Here is a 22,211-nt window from a genome sequence, read left to right on the forward strand (position 1 = left end):
TCTCTGGTTTGTGGGCATCTATGTTGTGTTTTCTGTTGTTAATATCACTGATGGTCCTGTTGAAGTGAAACAAAAAACAAAACGCCCCATCTCACGTGTGCTGTGTACCTACTGTTGCTATTGTGCAAAGAGCTCTAAAGCTCATTGAACGCATGAAGAATCATGAATGCGCACAGGAGAATAACGGTCAGTGAACATTTTTACTAAATAATACATTATTTCAGTTTGTTTCTCACCAAACCTTATTGTATGCTAACAATCATGAGCCTCATGGAATAATTTATTAGACTTCTGAATTATACTTTTATACTTTTCTTGAGGTGGTCACCATAAACTGTCATTGTATGACATCACTGAGAAATAGTTTTCACAATTTCTCCCTTTGTGTTAAAGAAAAGAAAGTCATATGGGGTTATAATAACAACCGTAAGTAAATAATAGTTGAATGTAAATTTTTGGGTGAACTAATCCTTTAACTCAAAAGGGAATACCGACAGTCAGGGGATTAACAACCTCCCACTGGCAGTCAGTCTGCCTCCCTCCTACTCGTCATCGATTATGTAAAGTAAACTTATGTCTGAAAATCGTGTTAATTAAAAAGGGGGTATCCACAAACTTTTTACTTGTAATTTCAAATCATAATTGCTCAATTGTCATTGCTGTTTATAGAACTTTTCAGCAAGTACCAAGGCTTCCACATACTTCATAAAAGGGTGAAGCTAATCATATAGATTCACACGGTGAATCAAATTGAAATATTTTTCTATGTGTGTGTGCAGGTGGACTGGATGAGGCTCTTTATAATGTGATTGCCATGGCAAGGGAACAGGAGATCCCATTTGTGTTTGCTCTGGGCCGTAAAGCTCTGGGCCGCTGTGTGAATAAACTTGTTCCTGTGAGTGTAGTGGGGATATTTAACTACTCTGGAGCAGAGGTACACACACATACACATTCTCACACTATTACACATGGACACACACACACTCTTGTATTAACCAATTTACCAATTTGTGTGTGTGTGTGTGTGTGTGTGTGTGTGTGTGTGTGTGTGTGTGTGTGTGTGTGTGTGTGTGTGTGTGTGTGTGTGTGTGTGTGTGTGTGTGTGTGTGTGTGTGTGTGTGTGTGTGTGTGTTCAGGGTCTGTTTAATAAGGTCGTATCTCTGACAGAAGAGGCGCGGAGAGCATATAAGGACATGGTAAGCGCTCTGGAGCAGGAACAGGCAGAGGAGGCCCTGAAGAATGTCAAGAAGGTCACACATCACATGGGCCACTCCAGAAACCCTTCTGCTGCCAGCGCCATCTCCTTCTGCAGCGTCATATCAGAACCCATCTCAGAGGTCAACGAGAAAGAATACGGTAAAACATGTACTTCACTGACATTTTAGGGGCCATTCACACAAAACACGTTTTGCGTCCGGCTGCTTTTCAATTGTTTTTCTGCAGGAATAGCAGTCTGCATACTAGGGCTGTGCAATATGGACAAAATAAAATAATATTGAATATATATATATATATATATATATATATATATATATATATATATATATATATATAGAGAGAGAGATTTTTAGATTTTGGCAAATGCTTTTCTTTACGAACATTTTACATTGAAACATTTCAAGGATTCAAAACACATTTCAGGAGGAAATAATTAACTTTGCATAAGTGATAGATAATAGCATCAGTTGCTTCTTTATGCCTTTTTGTGTTTCTTTATTCATCTTTCCGATTTCTGTTTTGTATTCTCACTGGTACATTTTTTGCACATTGCATTCTGATTAGCGAGATCCCGTAGGTGTGCAAGGATCAGAATCGTGAATTAAATATCATGAAATTCTGAGCAAAAACAAAAAGGGCACATATCGTGATTTTATTGCGATTCTGATTAATTTTGCAGCCCTAATATACACTGATCAGCCACAACATGAAAAGTGAATGTGAATAACATTTAGTATCATGTTAAAATGGCACCTTTCAAGGGGTGGGATTTATTAGACAGCAAGTGAACAGTCAGGTCTTGAATTTCATGTGTTGGAAGCATGAAAAATGGGCAAGCGTAAGGATCTGAGCGACTTTGACAAGGGCCAAATTGTGATGGCTAGATGACTGGGTCAGAGCATCTCCAAAACAGCAGGTCTTGTGGGGTGTCCCCGATATGCAGTGGTTAGTACCTAACAAATGTGGTCCAAGGAAGGACAACCGGCGACAGGGTCATGGGCGCTCATTGATGCGTGTGGGGAGTGAAGGCTAGCCTGTCTGGTCCAATCCCATAGAAGAGCTACTGTATCACAAATTGCTGAAAAACTTAATGCTGACCATGATAGAAAGGTGTCAGAACACACAGTGCATCACAGATTGCTGCATATGGGACTGTGTAGCTGCAGACCGGTCAGAGTGTCTATGCTGACCCCTGTCCACTGCTGAAAGCACCTAAAATGGGCACATGAGCATCAGAACTGGACCATGGAGCAATGGAAGACGGTGGCCTGGTCTGATGAATCACATTTTTTTTTAGATCATGTGGATAGCCTGGTGGGTGTGCATAATTTACCTGGGGAAGAGAAGGCAGCAGGATGCATCATGGGAAGAAGGCAGGCCGGCAGAGGCAATGTTCTGCTGGGAAAACTTGGGTCCTGGCATTCATGTGGATGTTACTTTGACACGTTCCACCTACCTAAAGATCGTTACAGACCATGTATACCCCTTCATGGCAATGGTATTCATGATGGCAGTGTCCTCATTCAGCAGGATAATGTGCCTTGCCACACTGCAAAAATTATTCATGAATGGTTTGAGGAACATGACCACGAGTTCAAGGTGTTGATTTGGCCTCCAAATTCCCAAGATCTCAATCCGATTAAGCATTTATGGGATGTGCTGGACCAACAAGTCCTATACATGGAGGCCCTACATTGCAACTTACAGGACTTAAAGGATCTGCTGCTAACATCTTGGTGCCAGATACCACAGGACACCTTCAGAGGTCTTTTGGAGTCCATGCCTAGACGGGTCAGAGCAGTTTTGGCAGCATGAAGGGGGCCTACACGATATTAGGCAGGTGGTTTTAATGTTGTGGCTGATCTGTGTATATAGTACAAGAGTCTTACTCTTTGTGTTCACACTTGGTTTGCTTGTTTGATCAAACCACATTTGAGTCATTATTATGAGTACCACAGCGAGTACTAGAAGCAGCTTGTTAAAAACTAAACGTGTTTTCCTGAAGTAAAGCGACCACTTTTTATTAGGAAATACTTTTAAAGGTTTTCATCAGGTCTTGATCGCAGTGGCATTAATGCGTTAATGAAACCGTGAGCAAGTGACTAACATGTTTTACATGGCATGTGCTGTGTGCAGAGACCAACTGGAGGACGATGGTGGAAAACACAGACGTGCCAGAACCGCCGGAGTCTGAACCCATCAGAGCAACCAATAAAGAGAGAGAGGTCACATCACCCCCACCACAGCCAGCACCCAACCAGAACCCGAGCTTGAACCCTGTGGCCGCTCGAGCTCCAGAGAGGGAGGAGTCTCGCACAGATGATCGTCTGGAGTGGGCATCTCAGCAGAGCACAGAGACTGGCTCTCTGGACGGCAGCTGCCGAGACCTGCTCAACTCCTCCATCACTAGCACCACCAGCACACTGGTGCCTGGCATGCTGGAGGAGGAGGATGAGGATGAGGAGGAGGAAGAAGACTACACCCCCGAGCCCCTTTCAGTGCAGGTGCCCCCCCTCAGCTGCAGGATTGAGTCGTGGGTCTCCAAAACGCTGGAGAATCTGCAGCTGCACAGACCGAGCGACGGAAGCACCGAGGAAGATGAAGATGAGGAGGGGCATCTAAGTGATGAGGAAGAGCTTGACTCCTCTGATCTTGTTGAACCGGTGGCTGATGTCAAACACACACCTGAACCATCCACACACTCTGGCTGAGCAACCACACACACCTCATTACCCAAAGTTTCTCTGTTTCACAAAATGCAAACATTGACTCAGGAAATTAAGACGAACAGACCAACACTCACACAGACTCTCTGTAGCTCCACAGCTTTAAAGGAATAGTTCAGTCAAAATGAAAATTCATAATTTACTCACCTTCATGGAGTTTCAAACCTGTATGATTGACTTTATTCTGTGGAACAAAAAAAACAGATGTTTATTCTCTTCACACTGCTGTTTTCCATACAATGAAAGCATACAGTGTCCAGGTGCTGCCAAAAAGAACAAAAAACGCTGATAAAGAACCATAGTCCATATGACTTATGTGCTATATTCAAAGTCCTGAGGAAAATACCTACATTTTAATTTGTATACACTATTCAATCTTCCCCTCTTCTGAAGCTCTCTTAACATCTCCTTTTGTATTCCACTGAAGAAAGTCATAGCAGTTTGGAACAAAACCGCTCATCCATCCCTCCACATACACACACACACACACACACACACACACACACACACACATACATCTCTTTCTGTAGGTCGCTCACCGTTTCTTGTCCGAGTGTGTGTTTGGTTTAACAGTCATCAAGAATCCAGTACATACGACCTAAACAAACGCAAACAATTAACAAAACCTGTGGACAAAAACAACAGACAACTAGATGTGTAAGCGATTCGTGCAGAACTAATATACGAATCCTACTGTAAATAACATGTTTAAATGTTTCTAATATTCAGTCTTTTCCGCTTCTATTTATCGTGCTTGAATTAGGGAGGTTTCTCCGTTATGTTTATAATTTTGTTCCTGTCTTGGAGTCTTATACCTGTAGGTGGATTTATTTTGTCCTGGTACTAGTTTTACTGGTTAGATCATTTTGTGCAGGTAGTTTATATTGGTAAATTGCTGTACTGTATTCTGGTGCTTTTGGTTTGGATAGCAGAAGTTTTGGGTCAGTATCAACTGGTAAAATGACCCGGTTCAGTTGGCCTCAGAATCGTCAATCACAGCTTCTGCAGCGACCCGTCCAATTAGACACTGAATATCTGAACCTGAGTGAGTCTCATGAAAACATGGCTAGGTAACAGTTCACTCCAAAAATATTGGTACCATTAAGGCTTTTTTGCATTGTAACATTATTTTCCCATGAATTCTTCTCAAAAGTGTTTCTCATTATATTCAGTACTGTATATAGTATTACTGTAAAATACATTAAGATTACTGTAATACTATGGTCTTAAAACAGCAGCACAACAAATGATAGTAATACCAAATGATAATGACATACCAATATAAAACAAATTACAGTAGTGTTTAATAATGAGAATGTTTGGGAATGTGTTTGTGATGTAATGTCACAATGTATAAAAATAACCTTAATTCTAAAAATAGGCTTAATTTTCTTTATGCAAAATATAATTTCTCATTGTTTTCTTTAGATTTTGGGGTGAAATATGAGCAGACGTGAGATTCACCCATCTTATTTAAACTGTGCGCATGTGTGTTAGTGCAAAACTGCCTCTAACCCTTATTCCCTCTTATGTCCTCTTGTCTTTCTCCATCTTTAGTATTAACAGGTCTGAGTGTCTTTGAGAAATTAATCCTGACGTTAAACCACTTCAAACTCCAAATGAAGGCTATATTACATTATAAAGAAGATGTTCTCTCTGCATATGTTTGTCATAATGTACATTAATGATTTCCTGGTAACTGTTTATATGAAAAGGGTTAATTAATGACTAATGTGAGGGTGAATCAAGACGTTTTAGAGCCGTCAGGTCCAATGAAATGCAACAGTTGTGATTGTTTTTCCTTGTGTAAACAGTTGAAATGTTCTGGAGCAACATCTCAGTTCCTGTAGCAGAACTCTGGCACTGCTGTGTTTGGGTCAGTGTGGAGCTAATGGATCAGTGTGTATCTTTCTCTTTCTGTGTTTAGAGTGACTTTCATTGGCATGTCTTTTGCACTATGTACATAAACATGAACATGCTTTAGTAACTAATGTGAGTCTTGCACCAATCTCTGATGTGTCATTTTCAGCATTTATTATTAAGTCACAGCATCTTTTCATCTGTACATGCAGTAACTGTTGACTGATCGTTAATACAATTAAACTCTTTCCAGTAAACTACCTGCTCTACCATGTGTTTGACTCATTAAGAGCTTATGAGTCATGAAGACTTGCAGAATGAATGTGTGTTTGGAGGCTTAAAGGAGTAGTTCACCCAAAAATGAAAATTCTGTCATTTACTCACCCTTATGCCATCCCAGATGTGATTGACTTTCATCTGCTGAACACAAACAAAGGGTTTTAGAAGAATAATTCTGCTCTGTAGGTCCATACAATGCAAGTGAATGGTGAGCAAAACTTTGAAGCTCCAAAAAGCACATACAGGCAGCACAAAAAAAATCCATAAGACTAAAGGCCCAAGTATGCTTTGTTTTTTTAGCATTCCGTGATATAAGAAGTTATATTTTGGAAATGCAAAGAGAAGAAAATGTAAGGCGTGGCTTGATTTTATTAATCAGAAATTGATTGGATGTTGAAAAGTGGGCATTCTATACCAGAATGGAAACAGACCTGCATGTGAGCTTGCAGTGGAGGACTACTCTTTCCCTGAAAAACTTTTGAGGTGGCTTTTTTACCCTCCAGAACATCTCCACAGGTCTTAGTGGTAATGCTTATTTATTATAAATTGTATGTGCTATTTTTGGGGTTTTATTTTAGTAATTAATTGCTATTGTTGCTATAACCTTTGTTTCATTAACTGCCATTAATTGTTTTGTTGGCTATATGCAATATTTGAGAAAAGAAAATTACCCTCAACAGTAGCTTAAACAATACTTAAATAGCTATTTGGTTATTGGTCATGTCAACCGAAAAGAAAGGTCATTACAGAGGTGCAGTAAGTTATGAAGATTTTATGAAAGATTACAAAGACGAAATTTTTTCTTTAGAATAACATGAATTGTGTACAACATGTCCATCAGGCTCAACAAATGGGATTGACTGGAAATTGGCTAATTTGTGAAAACGTTGTCCGGTGGAGGAAGAGGAAAAAATTAGGGGTGGGTGAATCGATCCTAAATTATCGATTCTTCTGAGACTGATGTTGTATCGAGAGGATCGATCCTCGTATAAAAATATCGATTATTAAGGTTTTGACTAAACTAGTGATTTTATTATTCATTTCCAATGAAAATTGTTGTTCCATAATGTTCGAAGCAAAAAAATACGCACATAGTTGCATATGATTGGATATATTTCTCCTTCCACTCATCTAAATGCGCACAAATTATGACTCAATTAATTCACATACTGCGCTCGTTTGTTGCATTTATTAAACACTTATTTTCATTTAAAAGGTTAAAGGATTGAAAAAAATTCAGTGTTGTTAATAAATTATAAATGAAACAAAAAAGATGTCTGATCATTTGCAATATAGGCCTATAAATGAGGAGGCCTAAATTGCTCAACTTTTGTGTCATCTTGGACTTACACTGACACCTAGCGGCTTGAGCAGCATCATTTAAAATAAATAGCTTTCCGTTTAAGACGTCATTGTAGAAATGTGGTATTCACAGTCATGGCCGTGGGAAGAGGTTTTAAGTTGGGGGTGCTGTAGTGGGAGGTGCATTTTTTTTGCGTCAGGTGGACACCTCTTAATAATAGTCTAATAATAAAGTAAACTCACACCAATAAGAACCAAACATATTTATCTTGTAACCAGACTCCGTTGCACACAGCCAGACACATACAAATAGCCAAGACAGTTAAACATGTCCAAAAGGTTGTTGCGCACAGGCAGCGGACAAGAACATATTCACAACAAAAGCAGATATTTATATTTTTAACAGCACATATATATTATTTAAACTTCCTCTCTGTCAGTGCGCAGACACACACTCACAGAACACAGCTAATGAGAATAATTCAGCCTATGCATAATTAAAACTGTCCACAGGCTGAAAGCGCACACGAAAATATCCAAATATAGGCACATTTTCACTTTTTCAAAAGCCGAATTTGCACAGCACACAATAATATAACCAAATACATTTTTGCAGCAAAATTATCAGTGTGAAATGAATGCGTAATTTATGTGACGTTAAACTGCTCATCGTAAGCTCATAATAAACCAAACGCTTTACTTGAGCAGGGAGCCCGTTACATTACTCCAAATGTGGCTTGGCGCTCAGGAGTTGAGTATATAAAGTCTCTCATGAGGGAATGGATGTCCAAAGCGTTCAAAATGTCTGTGTGGACATTCATTAGGGACAAGTGTGTGAGTCTCTTCTCTAGATACCTTCACTGTTGCAACGGTTGCAACGTGACGTCAGTTGACATTGACAATGATGCTTTGCGTTATTTTAATTATTAATAATTGTTTAGTTTTGCTCAAAACTTCCTCAAAACTTCCTCATGCTTAAAACTTCTTAGGTTAATAACAACCAGGAGCATTTAAAATATTTTTTAATATGTTTATTTATTTATTTTTTGCATCTGTCAGAGAGTGCTGTAATGTCTACATTTTCCAACGGGGGGTGCTGCAGCACATGCAGCACCCCTACTTCCCACGGCCCTGTTCACAGTCAGCAATGATTACGTTAATAAATGAATGAAAGTGACAAATAACAGGAAGGTTACTTAGAATAAGCGAGTAGTTTCATGGATTATTTAGCAGAGATGGGCCACTTCTATTAAAATTAATGGGAGAAATTGGAATGTTCAAACATGGAGCTCTAAGCGCGCAACAGTCAACGGATGTAGAAAGGAAGTCCCGCCTTACAGTTAAAAGAGCCAATCACCTATTAGATACAGACATCGCCTGTCAATCAACTCGAGATCGCATGCGCACAAGCCAGGGAAATTAGATTTTCTTTTCTTTTTTTTTTTGCGTAATATGAGGCAAATAATCACAATTTATTATTCCAGTATTGTCAGATTTTATTGCTGATTTGAAATATGTTCTTTGATCGTAATCTTGACCAACTGTTTTTGAGATTTTGGTCTTTCTCCATTTAAGTAGATCGGAGCTGCTCTGGCATGACTGGAAATAGCCTCCCGAGGGCGTCCCATGTGGTATCGCACATCACTAGTAGTTTAGTGTTTGGAAAACCTGTAAATGATAGAAACAGTTATTATTATTATTATCATCTTTGGTGCCCCTAGTGGCACAGAAATGTCACAAACAACATTTAACTACCGATAATATGAATGAAGTAAATCATATACTCCCCTTCTTGATGCGGGTCATCTAAAGCAAGTGTAAACACAGAGCTAAAGAATTAAAGTAAATCTCGACAGTGATTATTTTAAAGTATCAACCCTGTTTTGCCATGCCAATGATTAAAATTATGAATAGTACTGTAAAATCAATCCTCTGTTTAGTTTGGTTTCTGATCACATTTGCTCGCAGATTTCTTTCAGTGTTTCTTTCAAAGAGTGTTTTATCACAGCTGGCGGTGTCAAACTCTAGCAGCCATGAGGTGGCGCTCTTGTCTTAATACAATATAAGACCAGAAGAGAACAAAGCTGGCATAGACGTGAACTCAGTAAAAAAAAAAAAAAAGAAAGAAAAAAAAGAAATTCAGCTGTTTCTAACAGATATGTGGAGTATAACCTGAAATCACTTCCTTAAAGTTAGACAGAAACTGCTTTTGAAATAAAAATAACTACCATGAAAGTAGAAATATTTCCTTCTTAATGGGAGAAGGAACAACACAACTTTTACTTGCTCAACACAAGTAAAATATCTTCTCGGTTGATGTCAGAGTTTGGGTGGAGGGCCGCTGCAGCTTAAAGTGATGCCAAATTGCAGGCTCACATTCAGCACACCTCAAATCTCCCTCTGCTCTCAGGGGTAGGTCTCACTCCGCTGGCAGTGCTATCATGGAGGGGCTTTCCAGAATTCCTCAGCTGGAGACTGACAGTTTCAAACTGACTTTGTGTTGTACAGAACAGAACAAGAGACATGAAGAGATGAACAGAGAGGATGGCCTGCCACAATTCAAGGGTGTTTTGGTGGTTGCTAGGTCGCTGTTTACTGGTTAAATTCAAAAGAGTCCACCACTAAGCCTCAATGATATCTGAACCCAGTTTTAAGAAGCCCCTTGGGTAAGAAACCCCTTAATTTGTAAGACTATTGTCACTAAGTGTTCCTTTACGACTCAGTACACTCAACATTGCATAGTAACACATATGGGGAGTGCCCTCTTACACGGCCTACAGTAGTTGAAACCTCTCTACAATAACGCTAATATGATATTGGTTATAGTGTTTGAGCCCCGCCTGTTTTGGCACAAAATTTCTTTCTTCAATCATCTCTTGTCTAGAAGCCCTCTACCTTCGCCGTCGACACGAGTCAGCAGGCGGAATCTTCATGGAAAGACTTTCCGCTCCCCTGCAGTGCTCCAGCAAACATCACACCACCTCGCCGATTGACACTTCGCTGGTGAATGGGCCTCAGCATCCTGATTCCCTGCAGCACTTCAGAAGGGTTTGTGTATCCTTACAAAGCAATTGTGTATTGTATATTGTGTGATATTAATATATATTCATTCATATATTTATATATCTAAAAGAGTCACTTGCAGTCTGTTTCTTTGATCAAAGAGTTGCGTACTCTTTCAAAACATGCGGAGGGGTCTTCCTTACCGTATAACACCTAAAACACGGAAACCCGGAAAATTCCGTGTTTGGCGGGGAAGCGTTTTTTCATAAAACACGGAAAATTCCGTGTTTGGCGGGGAAAGGGTTAATGTGGAACATGGGGAAGAAAACAGTTATGACCAATTACCCCCTGTGGAGGAGGCGGTAGTGGCACACCTCTGCCCAGCGAGTAACAGGGCATGGATCGGCCCATGTATCCTTCCAAAACACACTGGCAGAAAAAGATTACTCAGCGGTAGGACAAGCTGGATTAGCACGCCACACAATGACAGTGCTCCAGGTATTTCAAGCTAAGCTTCTCAGGCAAATGGACGAGCACGGCTTCAATCCAGAGACATTCAAAGAGCTCCGCACAGCTACAGACTTAGCGCTACATACCACGAAAGTCACTGCGCAAGCCATCGGCAAGTCTATGGGCAACCTGGTAGTTCTGGATCAACATATATGGCTGGCCCTCACAGAAATTAATGATAAGGAAAAAGACACTCTTTTGGATGCTCCAGTGTCTCCAGCCAGCCTCTTTGGCAGCTCTGTGAATACGTTTGCTGAGCGTTACATCATGACTCAGTAGAGTCACAGGCTATGAGACACTTTAAGCATAAACATAAATGTTTTGTGTCTTGCACTCAAATAATTGCAATAAAAAATGCAATAAGTGCAAAAAAGAATATTGCACTCGTTGCAAATGCACGAGATGCTCACACATTCTCAAAAAAGAGCCCTTTTCCTCTTCAAAGCACACACATTATGCGCTACCGCTTCCCTATAGTGAGAGTTGTATTATATCATACAGTGAGCAAACCAAATTGCCCTAAGTCTCATTATGCGGATGCATGGTGGGAACTAACGAGTATTTGAGAATGGGTGCAAAAAATTATCGAACATCTGGCGTTCTGTTTTCCACGGTTTCATTCGAAGATGCGCCAGTGTTACGAGCCGAAATACACAATCTCATCGTGAAAAATGCAACAGAGATTGTGCCAAATTGTCAAGCACAAAAAGGGTTTTACAGCCATTATTTTCTTGTTCCAAAGAAAGACGGAAGACTTTTTTAAGTTCCTTAAGGGTGCAAGGCGATTAAACCCAACTCAGCCGGCTACAGTCCCGACTTGGGACTTAACTTTACCCCTAAAAGCACTCGCAGTGCCCCCTTCAAGCCTTTGGACTCTGTTGATTTGCGCATGCTCTCCGTTAAGACCGCAATTCTGCTGGCTCTGGCCTCAGTAAAACGGGTAGATGACCTGTATGCGCTATCAGTCGACAATTCATGTCTGGAGTTTGGACCCGGTTTTCAAGAGCCACTGTCAAACCCAGGAAAGGCTATGTACCCAAGTTCTGACCACACCCTTAAAAGTGCAGGTGGTTCACCTTCAGGCCTTCTGCCCTCCTCCATTTAATTCAGATTAAAAACAACCATTGCATTTTTTATGCCCCGTGTGGGCACTACATGCATATGTTGAGCATACTTGCCAGTTCAGAATGTCTGATCAGCTCTTTGTATGCTATGGAGGATGCACAAAAGGAATGTCCATCTCCTAGCAAAGGCTCTCTCACTGGATTGTCGATGCAATTGCCTTGGCTTATGAATCGCAGGGTAAGACTTGCCTAATTGGGGTTAAAGCACACTCAACTAGAGGCATGGCCTCCTCATGGGCATGGACGAATGGTGTGTCCTTACAAGACATGTTTTGCAGCAGGATGGTCCTCTCAAACACATTCGCAAAGTTTTACAACCTAGACGTAACGCCTCTTTCTTCACAAGTTCTCTCTGTTAAGAGCACTTGCTATTCATTGGCAAAATACTTATGCCCTTCTCTGTAAGTATGGGCTCCCCATCATTTACACAACCGCCTGCATTCAGACCACCATCTCACAAGTATGCAGCGCCATGTTTCCTCTCTGGGAAGTTATGTCATGTAGTGCGGCATGATTCGATTCCGTTCCCCATATGCATTACTCTGCAATGTCGAGTGTACTTAGTTGTTAGGGAATGTCTTGGTTATGTATCCTTTTTTTTTATAGCAGACAGTTTCACCCCAAAACAGACGGGGCCTAAACACCAGAGCCAATTTTAGAATATTGGCATTATTGTAGAGAGGTTTCAACTAGGTAGTGTAAGAAGGCACTCTCCATATGCATTATTACGCAATATCTTATTCCCTTCATCTCAGGGAACCAAAGTTATATACGTAACCAAGACGTTTTCTTGAAACCAGCCCTGGTCCCTTCAGTGTAAGTCTATGAGAATTTTTTCTCCTGTTTTATTGTCAGCCTGGTGTAAATCCTCTTTCTGACCACTTAAGTAACACGGCACACCACTTATTAAAAAGCTCCATGATTTAAAGCAGTGGTCTTCAACCGTTTAGGCCAAGGACCCCTTTGTGAAAGAAAATGGAGCAAGGATTTTCTTTTACATATTGTGTAAAATTGCTAAAACATGCATATATTAGGCCACTAAATATTTTGGTTACATACTTTATAGCCTAATGCTTAGATTACAAAGCCATTAAAGGGATAGTTCACCCAGAAATGAAAATTCTCTCATCATTTACTCACCCTCATGCCATCCCAGATGTGTATTTCTTTCTTTTATTGAACACAAATATTTTAAGAAGAATATTTTAGCTCTGTTGGTCCATACAATGCAAGTGAATGGGTACCAACATGTTTAAGCTCCAAAAAGACATGAAAACAGCATAAAAGTAATCCATAAGACTCCATTGGCTAGATCCATGTCTTCAGAGGAGATAAGATAGGTGTGGGTGAGAAACAGATTTATTGAAGACCTTTTTCACTATCAAGTTCCACTTTCACATTCTTCTTTTGTTTTTGGTGATTCACATTCTTACTGCATATCTCCACTTACTGGGCAGGGAGGAGAATTTATTGTAAAATGAACTTAAATATTGATCGGTTTATAATCCACACCTATCATATCTCCTTTGAAGACATGGATCTAACCCCTGGTGTCATGTGGATTACTTTTATGCCGACTTTGTGCTTTTTGGAGCGTCAAATTGTTATTACCCATTCACTTGCATTGTATGGACCTACAGAGCTGAAATATTCTTCTAAACATTTGTGTTCACCAAAGTCACACACATCTGGGATGGCATGAGGGTGCGTAAATGAAAGAATTTTCATTTTTGAGTGAACTATCCCTTTAAAAATAATCAATGATGATTTACAGAGTCATATACTTACATATTAATTTTACGTAATACATTTTAATTGGTGAGGGAAAATTAAACATTTAGCAAAAAAAAAAAAAAGACTTTTGCTTTTTAACTTTACGTTTGTGTTAGGAATCAGACGAAGGCAGACGAGGAGTGGGGATCTAAAAGCAGCTTCTTTAATGAGTGAAACAAGACGGTGAAAAGGGTAACTCAGAATGAAACAATAGGTTCAGGAGGCCTGGGAGGCGGCCACAGGACAGGGACAGGTTTAGGTGGCCTGGGAGCTGGCCACAGAGCAAGGACAGGTTCAGGAGGCCTGAGAGGCGGCCACAGGACAAGGACAGGTTCGGGAGGCCTGGGAGTCGGCCTCAGGACCACAGCAATGGGGAACTCTGAGGGCGGAGCCGTGGCAGGCGGAGCCATGGAAGTTTCTGGTGGCGGAGCCATGGAGGGCGGAGCTGTGGAAGACTCAGGAGGCGGAGCCGTGGGTGGCTCAAGAGGCGGAGGAGGCTCTGGAGGCGGAGCCCTGGAAGGCTCTGGAGGCGGAGCCGAGGGAGGTTCAGGAGGCGGAGCCGTAGGAGACTCTGGGACGGTCGAGGCTACAGGCGCTGGCTCTGGGACGGTCGAGGCTACAGGTGCTGGCTCTGGGACGGTCGAGGCTACAGGCGCTGGCTCTGGGACGGTCGAGGCTACAGGCGCTGGCTCTGGGACGGTCGAGGCTACAGGCGCTGGCTCTGGGACGGTCGAGGCTACAGGCGCTGGCTCGTTGAACGTGGAAGGCAGAGCCATGGGAGGTTCTGTGGATGGGGCCATGGAAGGCGGAGGCTGGATAGCAGAAGCCTTTCCTCTTCTTCTCCTCCTCCTGGCGAACGAGGCTGAGCATGCTGGTTCTGGGGTGGACGAGGCTGGCAACGCTGGCTCTGGGACGGACGAGGCTGGCAACGCTGGCTCTGGGACGGACGAGGCTTCCAGCACGTTGGCTGTGGCAGGCGTGGGTGTTGGCTCATTGGCCGTGGCAGGCGTGGCCGTTGGCGTTGGCTCGTTGGCCGTGGCAGGCATGGAGGGATGAGCCATGGAAGGCTGGGGGTGACCACCGTGGGAGGAGAGGTGAAGTCCTCTTCCTCAACACCTACTGTGAACGGTGAGCCGCTAACTTGCAGTGTCTCCTCCACGAAGTCTAGGAGCATCCAACGAGGGGTCGCCGGTGGCAAAAAGTCCTTTAATGAGTCGTTGAGGTTTCCCCTGAAGAATGCCACCAAGGAGTACTTGGGGAAGTCCGCCACATTTGCCAGATCCAGAAACTCCCGAATGTGATCCTCCACTGGGCGGTCCTCCTGCTTGAGGCGGAGAAGCCTGTAGTTCGCCTGGTGAACTGCTAGATCCATTTTGTGGTCGGTCGTTCTGTTAGGAATCAGACGAAGGCAGACGAGGAGTGGGGATCTAAAAGCAGCTTCTTTAATGAGTGAAACAAGACGGTGAACAGAGTAACTCAGAATGAAACAATACGGGGAACAAACAAAACATCCATGTGGGGAAAACAAAACATAAAGACTAAAACATCCAAGGAGAGCAGGAGAACACAAATCATTAGAACATATACCTTTACATTTACCAACATCTACATTCAACGACCGACAGGGACTGAACAAACAACGGGGCTTAAGTACACAGGGAGAGTGATGATCAAACGAGACACAGGTGAGAACAATAAATGACAGGCAATGATGAGGGCAGGGAATTATGGGAAGTGTAGTTTTATGAGAGGTGACAGGTGAAACACTGAGTAGACAACGGGGAATCGTGACAGTATGGTTGAAATTAACTTAATTTTCTAATATTTTTATTTTATGTTATTTTATTTTATTGGTTTGTTAAACTCACAATTAATTTTTTGCACAAAAGATAAAAAAATAATTGACAGACCCCTGATTTAAGGCATTATTCACAAATTAACATTTTAATACTTGTATGGTGTCCAAATTAGGCACACATGGTGTCTGAATCAGAAGACATTTGATTTAATGTACAGCTATGTAGAGCGGGAAATTTGGACAAATGACAATTTGTGGGAGGGGCTATCCTCCAAACGATTGACAATATGTCCTGTTGCTCACTGCTTATCACAGTCATGATGTGTTAGGACAAAAACCATTTACATAGAACAGAGCATTTCTTGCTTGCCTTGTTAGGACACAGTGTGAGGTTTTTTTTTCAAATTGCTATCTGCAATAGTAATAATGATTCTTTACTTGACAAACACCAGTAATAAACACTTTGATAACTGCAAAAGTAGACTGCATAGGTTTCTGGAGTGACGTGTTTGAGTGAGTCAGACCAATATTTAATACTGCGAGCATCCAAGAGATACAAGCAGCTTACAGCAGACAGCGTGATGAAGCGCTCGCAGTTTAGTCACACAGTGCAGAATTAAAACTGCATTTGAAAATGTTACAGCTCATATATTACAAATACACTGGAATGTCGCCGCCCCAATTCCAGCACAGACACTTGGCTCCATTTTTTGCACTGTTTTCCAAATCAAATGTGTTTCACAATCTGTGTCAAAGGCCTGGTGAGCTTGGAGACTCTTGAAATGTTAGATTTTTACCTGAAGCTTCTTGAATTCTGCAGCAAGACCAAAGTCAAAATCAAAATGATGAGAAGAGCCATTATTTCCCAGCATGGACTGCCCTAGGGCAGTAATGGGTTTGAAGTTCATGTTTTTGATTATCACAGCTGAAGAATGTCTTTGGATGAGTTTTACCATCCTCTGCTTTATACAGAATCCAAGACCTGTTCACTTTTAAGAGTCGAGTAAAATTTGTATTAGTTTTTATTATTACTATTTATCTGGCTGGTAGTCTATGGCAACCCCTTGAACTGTTTGGTGGAAAGTTAAAAAATTTGGCAGACTGATAAGGGAGGCTCTGAAAATTCCCCTGACCAAGATTGGAGTGTGTCACTTAAATTCTATAGCATCACCAACAGATAAAATTTGGACTTTTCTGCTCATGACCTTGAGCAGACGTTATTCTTTAATAAACGTTATTCTATTATAACATTATTCTTTGTGTTTTATAACCCTGGCATTTTATAATAAAAACAAAATAGTCACCCCTGCTGTGATGGGGTTTCAAACACAGCTGCTGAGAGATCTCACTGCGGTAATCTATCTCTCTAAAAAAAATGCTCTTTTGGAAAGTTGTGGAAATGTAATAGTGGATATTTTCTATTGCTGATGCAGCAAATAGGAACGCAAAAAATAATATGTTTTGCAGCCTCCCACACACTGCTATGGAAGTTTACCCCACAATAATTTACTTCCGTGTTCCAAATATGGAAATCTGAAAAGGCTACTGTGGCAGGGCGGAGGGCGGGGCCGGGTCGTGATCATACACACCCGGTCCCGTATTAGGCTAATCAAGCCTCTGAGGTTTAAAGGTTGACTGCAGGGTGTCGTGCGGGAGAGAGAGATCGTTAGCGGACATGTCCATCATGTGTGTTTATGTTGTCTTTTAAGTTTACCATTAAACTATTATTTATATCGTCAAGCCGGTTCTCGCCTCCTCCTTTCCATTGAATACCCTTTACACTGGTGCCGAAGCCCGGGAAGGAGGAGGGATACGACGTAGTAGAGTTCTTGCCACTACCGTCCACCCCAACGGAGCAGCCGCGGCCATCTGCCGGGGGACGAGGAGCCCAGCCGCCTGAACGAGGACGATGGCCGCCAACCTCGAGGGGAGAAGGGGCTCCTAGCCGACCGCCTGGAGCAGTCAGGGCGGCTGTCAGGGGCGGGGGAGACCCCTTCTGTTCCCCGAGAACGCGGCGGGGTGGTCCGTCTGCCAGGGGCTGGAGGACTGCCTTGGATCCGCCCTGAGAGGCGCGGCTGTCGTCCGATAAAGGGTGGAGGAGTGGCCGAGGAACAAGCTGCGGCGTATCGGAGAACTGGCGAGTAAGAGTTTTTTTTTTTTTTCCATCTCTCTCTCCTCTCCTCTCTCTGGATAAGACCATATTAAGCAACTATAGACAGATCTCAAATCTTCCTTTCATAGGCAAGATCATTGAAAAAGTTGTCTTCAATCAGCTGAACAAATTCTTGAACTCAAATGGATACTTTGACAATTTTCAATCTGGTTTCCGATCTCATCACAGCACAGAGACAGCGCTCATAAAAATAATAATAGATATTCGCTTAAATACTGATACAGGCAAATTATCAGTACTGGTACTGCTCGACCTCAGTGCTGCATTTGACACTGTTGATCACAACATACTTCTTGACAGGCTGGAAAACTGGGTGGGGCTTTCTGGGATGGTCCTAAAATGGTTCAGGTCATACTTAGAAGGGAGAGGTTATTATGTGAGTATAGGAGACCATAAGTCTGAGTGGACGTCCATGACATGCAGAGTCCCTCAAGGCTCAATTCTTGCGCCACTCCTGTTCAACCTGGATATGCTCCCAATGAGCCAAATAATAAGAAAGAACCAAATTGCTTACCACAGCTATGCAGACGACACACAGATCTACTTAGCCCTATCACCTAACGATTACAGCCCCATTGACTCCCTGTGCCAATGCATTGATGAATTAAACAGTTGGATGTGCCAAAACTTTCTTCAGTTAAACAAAGACAAAACTGAAAACGGAGGGCGGGGCCGGGTCGTGATCATACACACCCGGTCCCGTATTAGGCTAATCAAGCCTCTGAGGTTTAAAGGTCGACTGCAGGGTGTCGTGCGGGAGAGAGAGAGATCAATGGCGGACATGTCCATCATGTGTGTTTATGTTGTCTTTTAAGTTTACCATTAAACTATTATTTATATCGTCAAGCCGGTTCTCGCCTCCTCCTTTCCATTGAATACCCTTTACAGCTACATTCAACAGACCCACTCATTTTAAGCCCCACCCACTTCATTGGCCATCATCTCAGATTTTGAATTTTGAACTCCTCCAACAGCATCCATAGGATTTCAGAGTCATGTCATTTTCAGAATGGTCAAAAGTTAATAAAAGCTATTAATATGCCAAACTGTTCTGGTGTTTTACGTATCAACAAATTTGTTGGCAAGATGACAGAAAGGATCTCGGCAATGCTTTGACATATATACGTATGTATTATGTATATTTATGTCAATAAGTCAGTTTGTCAACAGTGTTGCCTATTTGTCAATTGTTAGCAATTGTATAACATTATAAGTAATTTTACTTCTGGATATTTAACCATTTTGCCTAAAATCTTTGGCTGGCTTAGTAATTGTTGCTTTGGTGTAATTGGGTGTAACGGGTCATTGCTGTGACAGCTGTCGGGCTCCAGTGGTACATTTAATGCTGTCAGTCCAACCGGAGGGAAAATGTGTGTGTGATACATCTATAAATGCAGCCAACAGTGACACAGGCCAAGAAATATGCTGCCTATGGCTGTTTTGTTTGTTTACTGTGTTTGGTGAGGTGGTGGAGCATCAATCAAGCTTTTGTCAGGGCCATTACAGATGACAGGACAACAACATTTTTGCAGCTGTACAACATTTTCTGTCTGTTGTTCTTTTCATCTATCTGTCTGTCTGTCTGCTGTTGATGAACCCGAAGCCCCTCAACACACAGATGTGAAATCTTTCAAGAGTGTGTGTTTGACTGGATGACATCATCTTGTGGTAGTTATTCGTGTTGGGTAATGTGTGATGGGTGTGTCAGTGAGTTAATCACAGAGCTACTTCATGCAGAAGAGTGGAGGGGGAGGAGGGCACAGCTGTCGTTAGGTGGCTCGCTCAGACCCACAACTTATAGTCCAATATTAATATATTACAGTATATATTGATATATACGTATGTAATAAGTATTATATTAATATATACATATTATATACTTTTAATATTTGTAGTATTTTACAGATTCAAGTATTGCAAAATAAATGTATATTTTTGAAAAATTGGCTGCAAAAATAAAGGTCATCTTGTGGAGCACTTGCTTCTGTTTCACATATGACAATAAAAGACTGAGCACAAGCTGGTCCTGAATAAATTATTGAATCAATACAATAATGCCAATTGTGCATGTGCACAATTTTATTTTTTATTGCATTGTGGGATTTAAATGTATCCAAGTTGCTCAAGTGTTTTGAATATGTTCACCAAAATTAATTTAGATCCATTTAATGATTCGTTCAGTGACACATTTACACAAACAACACAGAATCAACCTTTATCAACATTTGCCACTCCCATCACCCAACATACATCCCAGTGGTCAGACACCAACAGACACACATATAAACATACAGTGCAGACTTCCATCCCCCAGGAATCACCCTCCTACCGATCATCACACTGGAAAGGACCCAGTTTTTCATGTGATTTTTTCCCACGTTAATACCCGCCCCATCACCCAAAACACAAAGCCTGGGGCAGAATAAAATCAGAGTGCCCAAGACCTCACAGAAAACTCTGAACCCTTGAATCTTAGTACGGAACCAAAAAACATGGGCTATGTCACCACCATTAAAACCCTGTCCCCTAGACTTGAACTAGCCTGGAATAGTAAGCTGAAGCCTTGTGACCCTTTCCAAAAGCAGCAAGCACCATCTCAAGAGTGTCCGCTGCTTTAGGGGGCAGCACACTACACCCAAAGGTGGTACAAAGTAGATGGCACAGCTGTAAATATCTGAAGAAATTGAGATCTGGGAATCCTAAATCACTGTATAATGTTTTCAAAAGATCTCAACACTAATTTTTATACAGGCCACCCAGCATAGTAACACCCTTCTCAATCTATTCTTTCCAGCATAAAGGGGATTTTTTTAATGCACAATTTATGGTTTAACCAAGTACTTGCGGCAGCATTCAGTTAAATTACAGAATTTAACACATGGTAATCTCTATAATGGCAAGACTCTGTATTGGCAAGATGGAGGCAAGGACCTCCCGTTCAATAAAGAGCCAGGGAGGAGCTCTAAAGGCGGAAGTGACCAATGTGCCAAATGTCTGAGACCAAAAGCATAATTGTAAACAAAATCTTGGTGAGACCTAACCCAACTTTGTCAATTGGCCTGTGTAACTTCTTAGAATGCATTCAAGGACGTTTACCATTCCAGATAAAGGATTTAGCAATATTATCAAATTGTTTAAAATAAAAGAGGGAAAATTCAGTGGGCAGAGACTATAATAGGTAGTTACATTTTTAAATACACATCATTTTTATAACATGAACCTTCCGAATCATAGATACATTTAATGAAGCCCACCTGTCCACATCACTCGAAAAACTTTTTATTAAAGGGTCAAAATCTGGGAATAAAATACCCAAATGCTTAATGCCCCGTTTGGGCCACTGGAAGGAACCCAGCTGAAAAGCTGTTACTGGGCATTACGCTGTCAGAGCCAAAACTTTGGATTTTGACCAATTATCTCTGTATCCCGAGAATTTAGAAAAGGAATTGATCATTCTTTTAAGGCAACGTGTAACAAACTCAGGTGCTGTTTATTAAACACAGCAAGTTCAGAGTGTAGACAGGCTAAGGTTGAATAACCAGGGCAATCAACAATATCAGAGGCAGAGCAGAATCGTAGTTAAACAGAGGATCGGGGCAGGCAGCAAACAGCAATAGAAATAGTACAGGCAAAGTCAATGGTAGCCAGGCAGCAAACATTCATGAAGAGGTAATCCAAGGCAGATTCAAACACGGGTAGAATAACATAGGGACTGATAATGCTCAGAAATTTAGACAGTGCAAACAAGACTTCGCAATGAGTGAACAAACACACAGAGCTTATATAGTCTGAGTAATATGGAACAGGTGGGCCATAATCAGTCCAGGTATGTGGGCAATTGGGAAACGTAGTCCAATGTTAATACTCAGGCGAGGGAGACCTCCGATGGCTGATTGAGGAATCTTCACCAGCGTTCGTGACTCAAGGTATAGATCTAGTAAGGTCGGAGATGAATAATAAAATATAATGTGGCTTCTGTGTGTGATGAGTGTCTTGTGTGTGAGTTAATGAGTTAGTCACTGAAACTTTAACAATTAAAAGAGAATTGTAATCCTTTATAATTTGTATGTCTGAAGACCTACAAAGATAATTTAGTAGCGCTTTTATGCATTATAAGAACAAATCAAATCTATCATTCCCCTCAGTGTGATCGCAGCCCAGACACACGAGACAGCGCCTGTGGCCGTCTGAAGCGGAGAGCACTCTACCGCATCCAGGAACTACACAGGGGCGGAAAGGCATCTTTACAAAGACACGTCCTGAAAAGGACATTCAACGCCGCTGTGTATTGCTCTTTTAGATGGAATTACTCTTTTAGAGAAAATCACTCTTTTATTTAACACTCTTTTAAGTTTTGCGCTGTAGATCCAACAGCAGTATCGCTCAGAGGTAGAGGAACAGGTGTGTGACTCGCAGCTCACTGCATACATGACCATCGGCTCAGA

General features: G+C 41.6%; 1 protein-coding gene across 7 annotated transcripts in view; it reads left to right on the forward strand.

Moving 5' to 3' along the window:
• LOC127661455 (selenocysteine insertion sequence-binding protein 2-like) overlaps positions 1 to 4,461 on the forward strand; it is a 67,580-nt gene extending 63,119 nt beyond the window's left edge. For all 7 annotated transcript variants that reach the window (XM_052152182.1, XM_052152183.1, XM_052152184.1 and 4 more), the window contains 3 exons: positions 780 to 934; positions 1,137 to 1,356; positions 3,355 to 4,461. In XM_052152182.1, coding sequence (XP_052008142.1) covers positions 780 to 934; positions 1,137 to 1,356; positions 3,355 to 3,929 — 950 coding nt within the window. In that variant the 3' untranslated portion in view covers positions 3,930 to 4,461. The remainder of the gene's footprint in view (positions 1 to 779; positions 935 to 1,136; positions 1,357 to 3,354) is intronic.
• The last annotated feature ends 17,750 nt before the right edge of the window (positions 4,462 to 22,211 follow it).

This window comes from Xyrauchen texanus, chromosome 21 (genome assembly GCF_025860055.1).
Source record: "Xyrauchen texanus isolate HMW12.3.18 chromosome 21, RBS_HiC_50CHRs, whole genome shotgun sequence".
Classification (NCBI taxonomy): Eukaryota; Metazoa; Chordata; class Actinopteri; order Cypriniformes; family Catostomidae; genus Xyrauchen; species Xyrauchen texanus.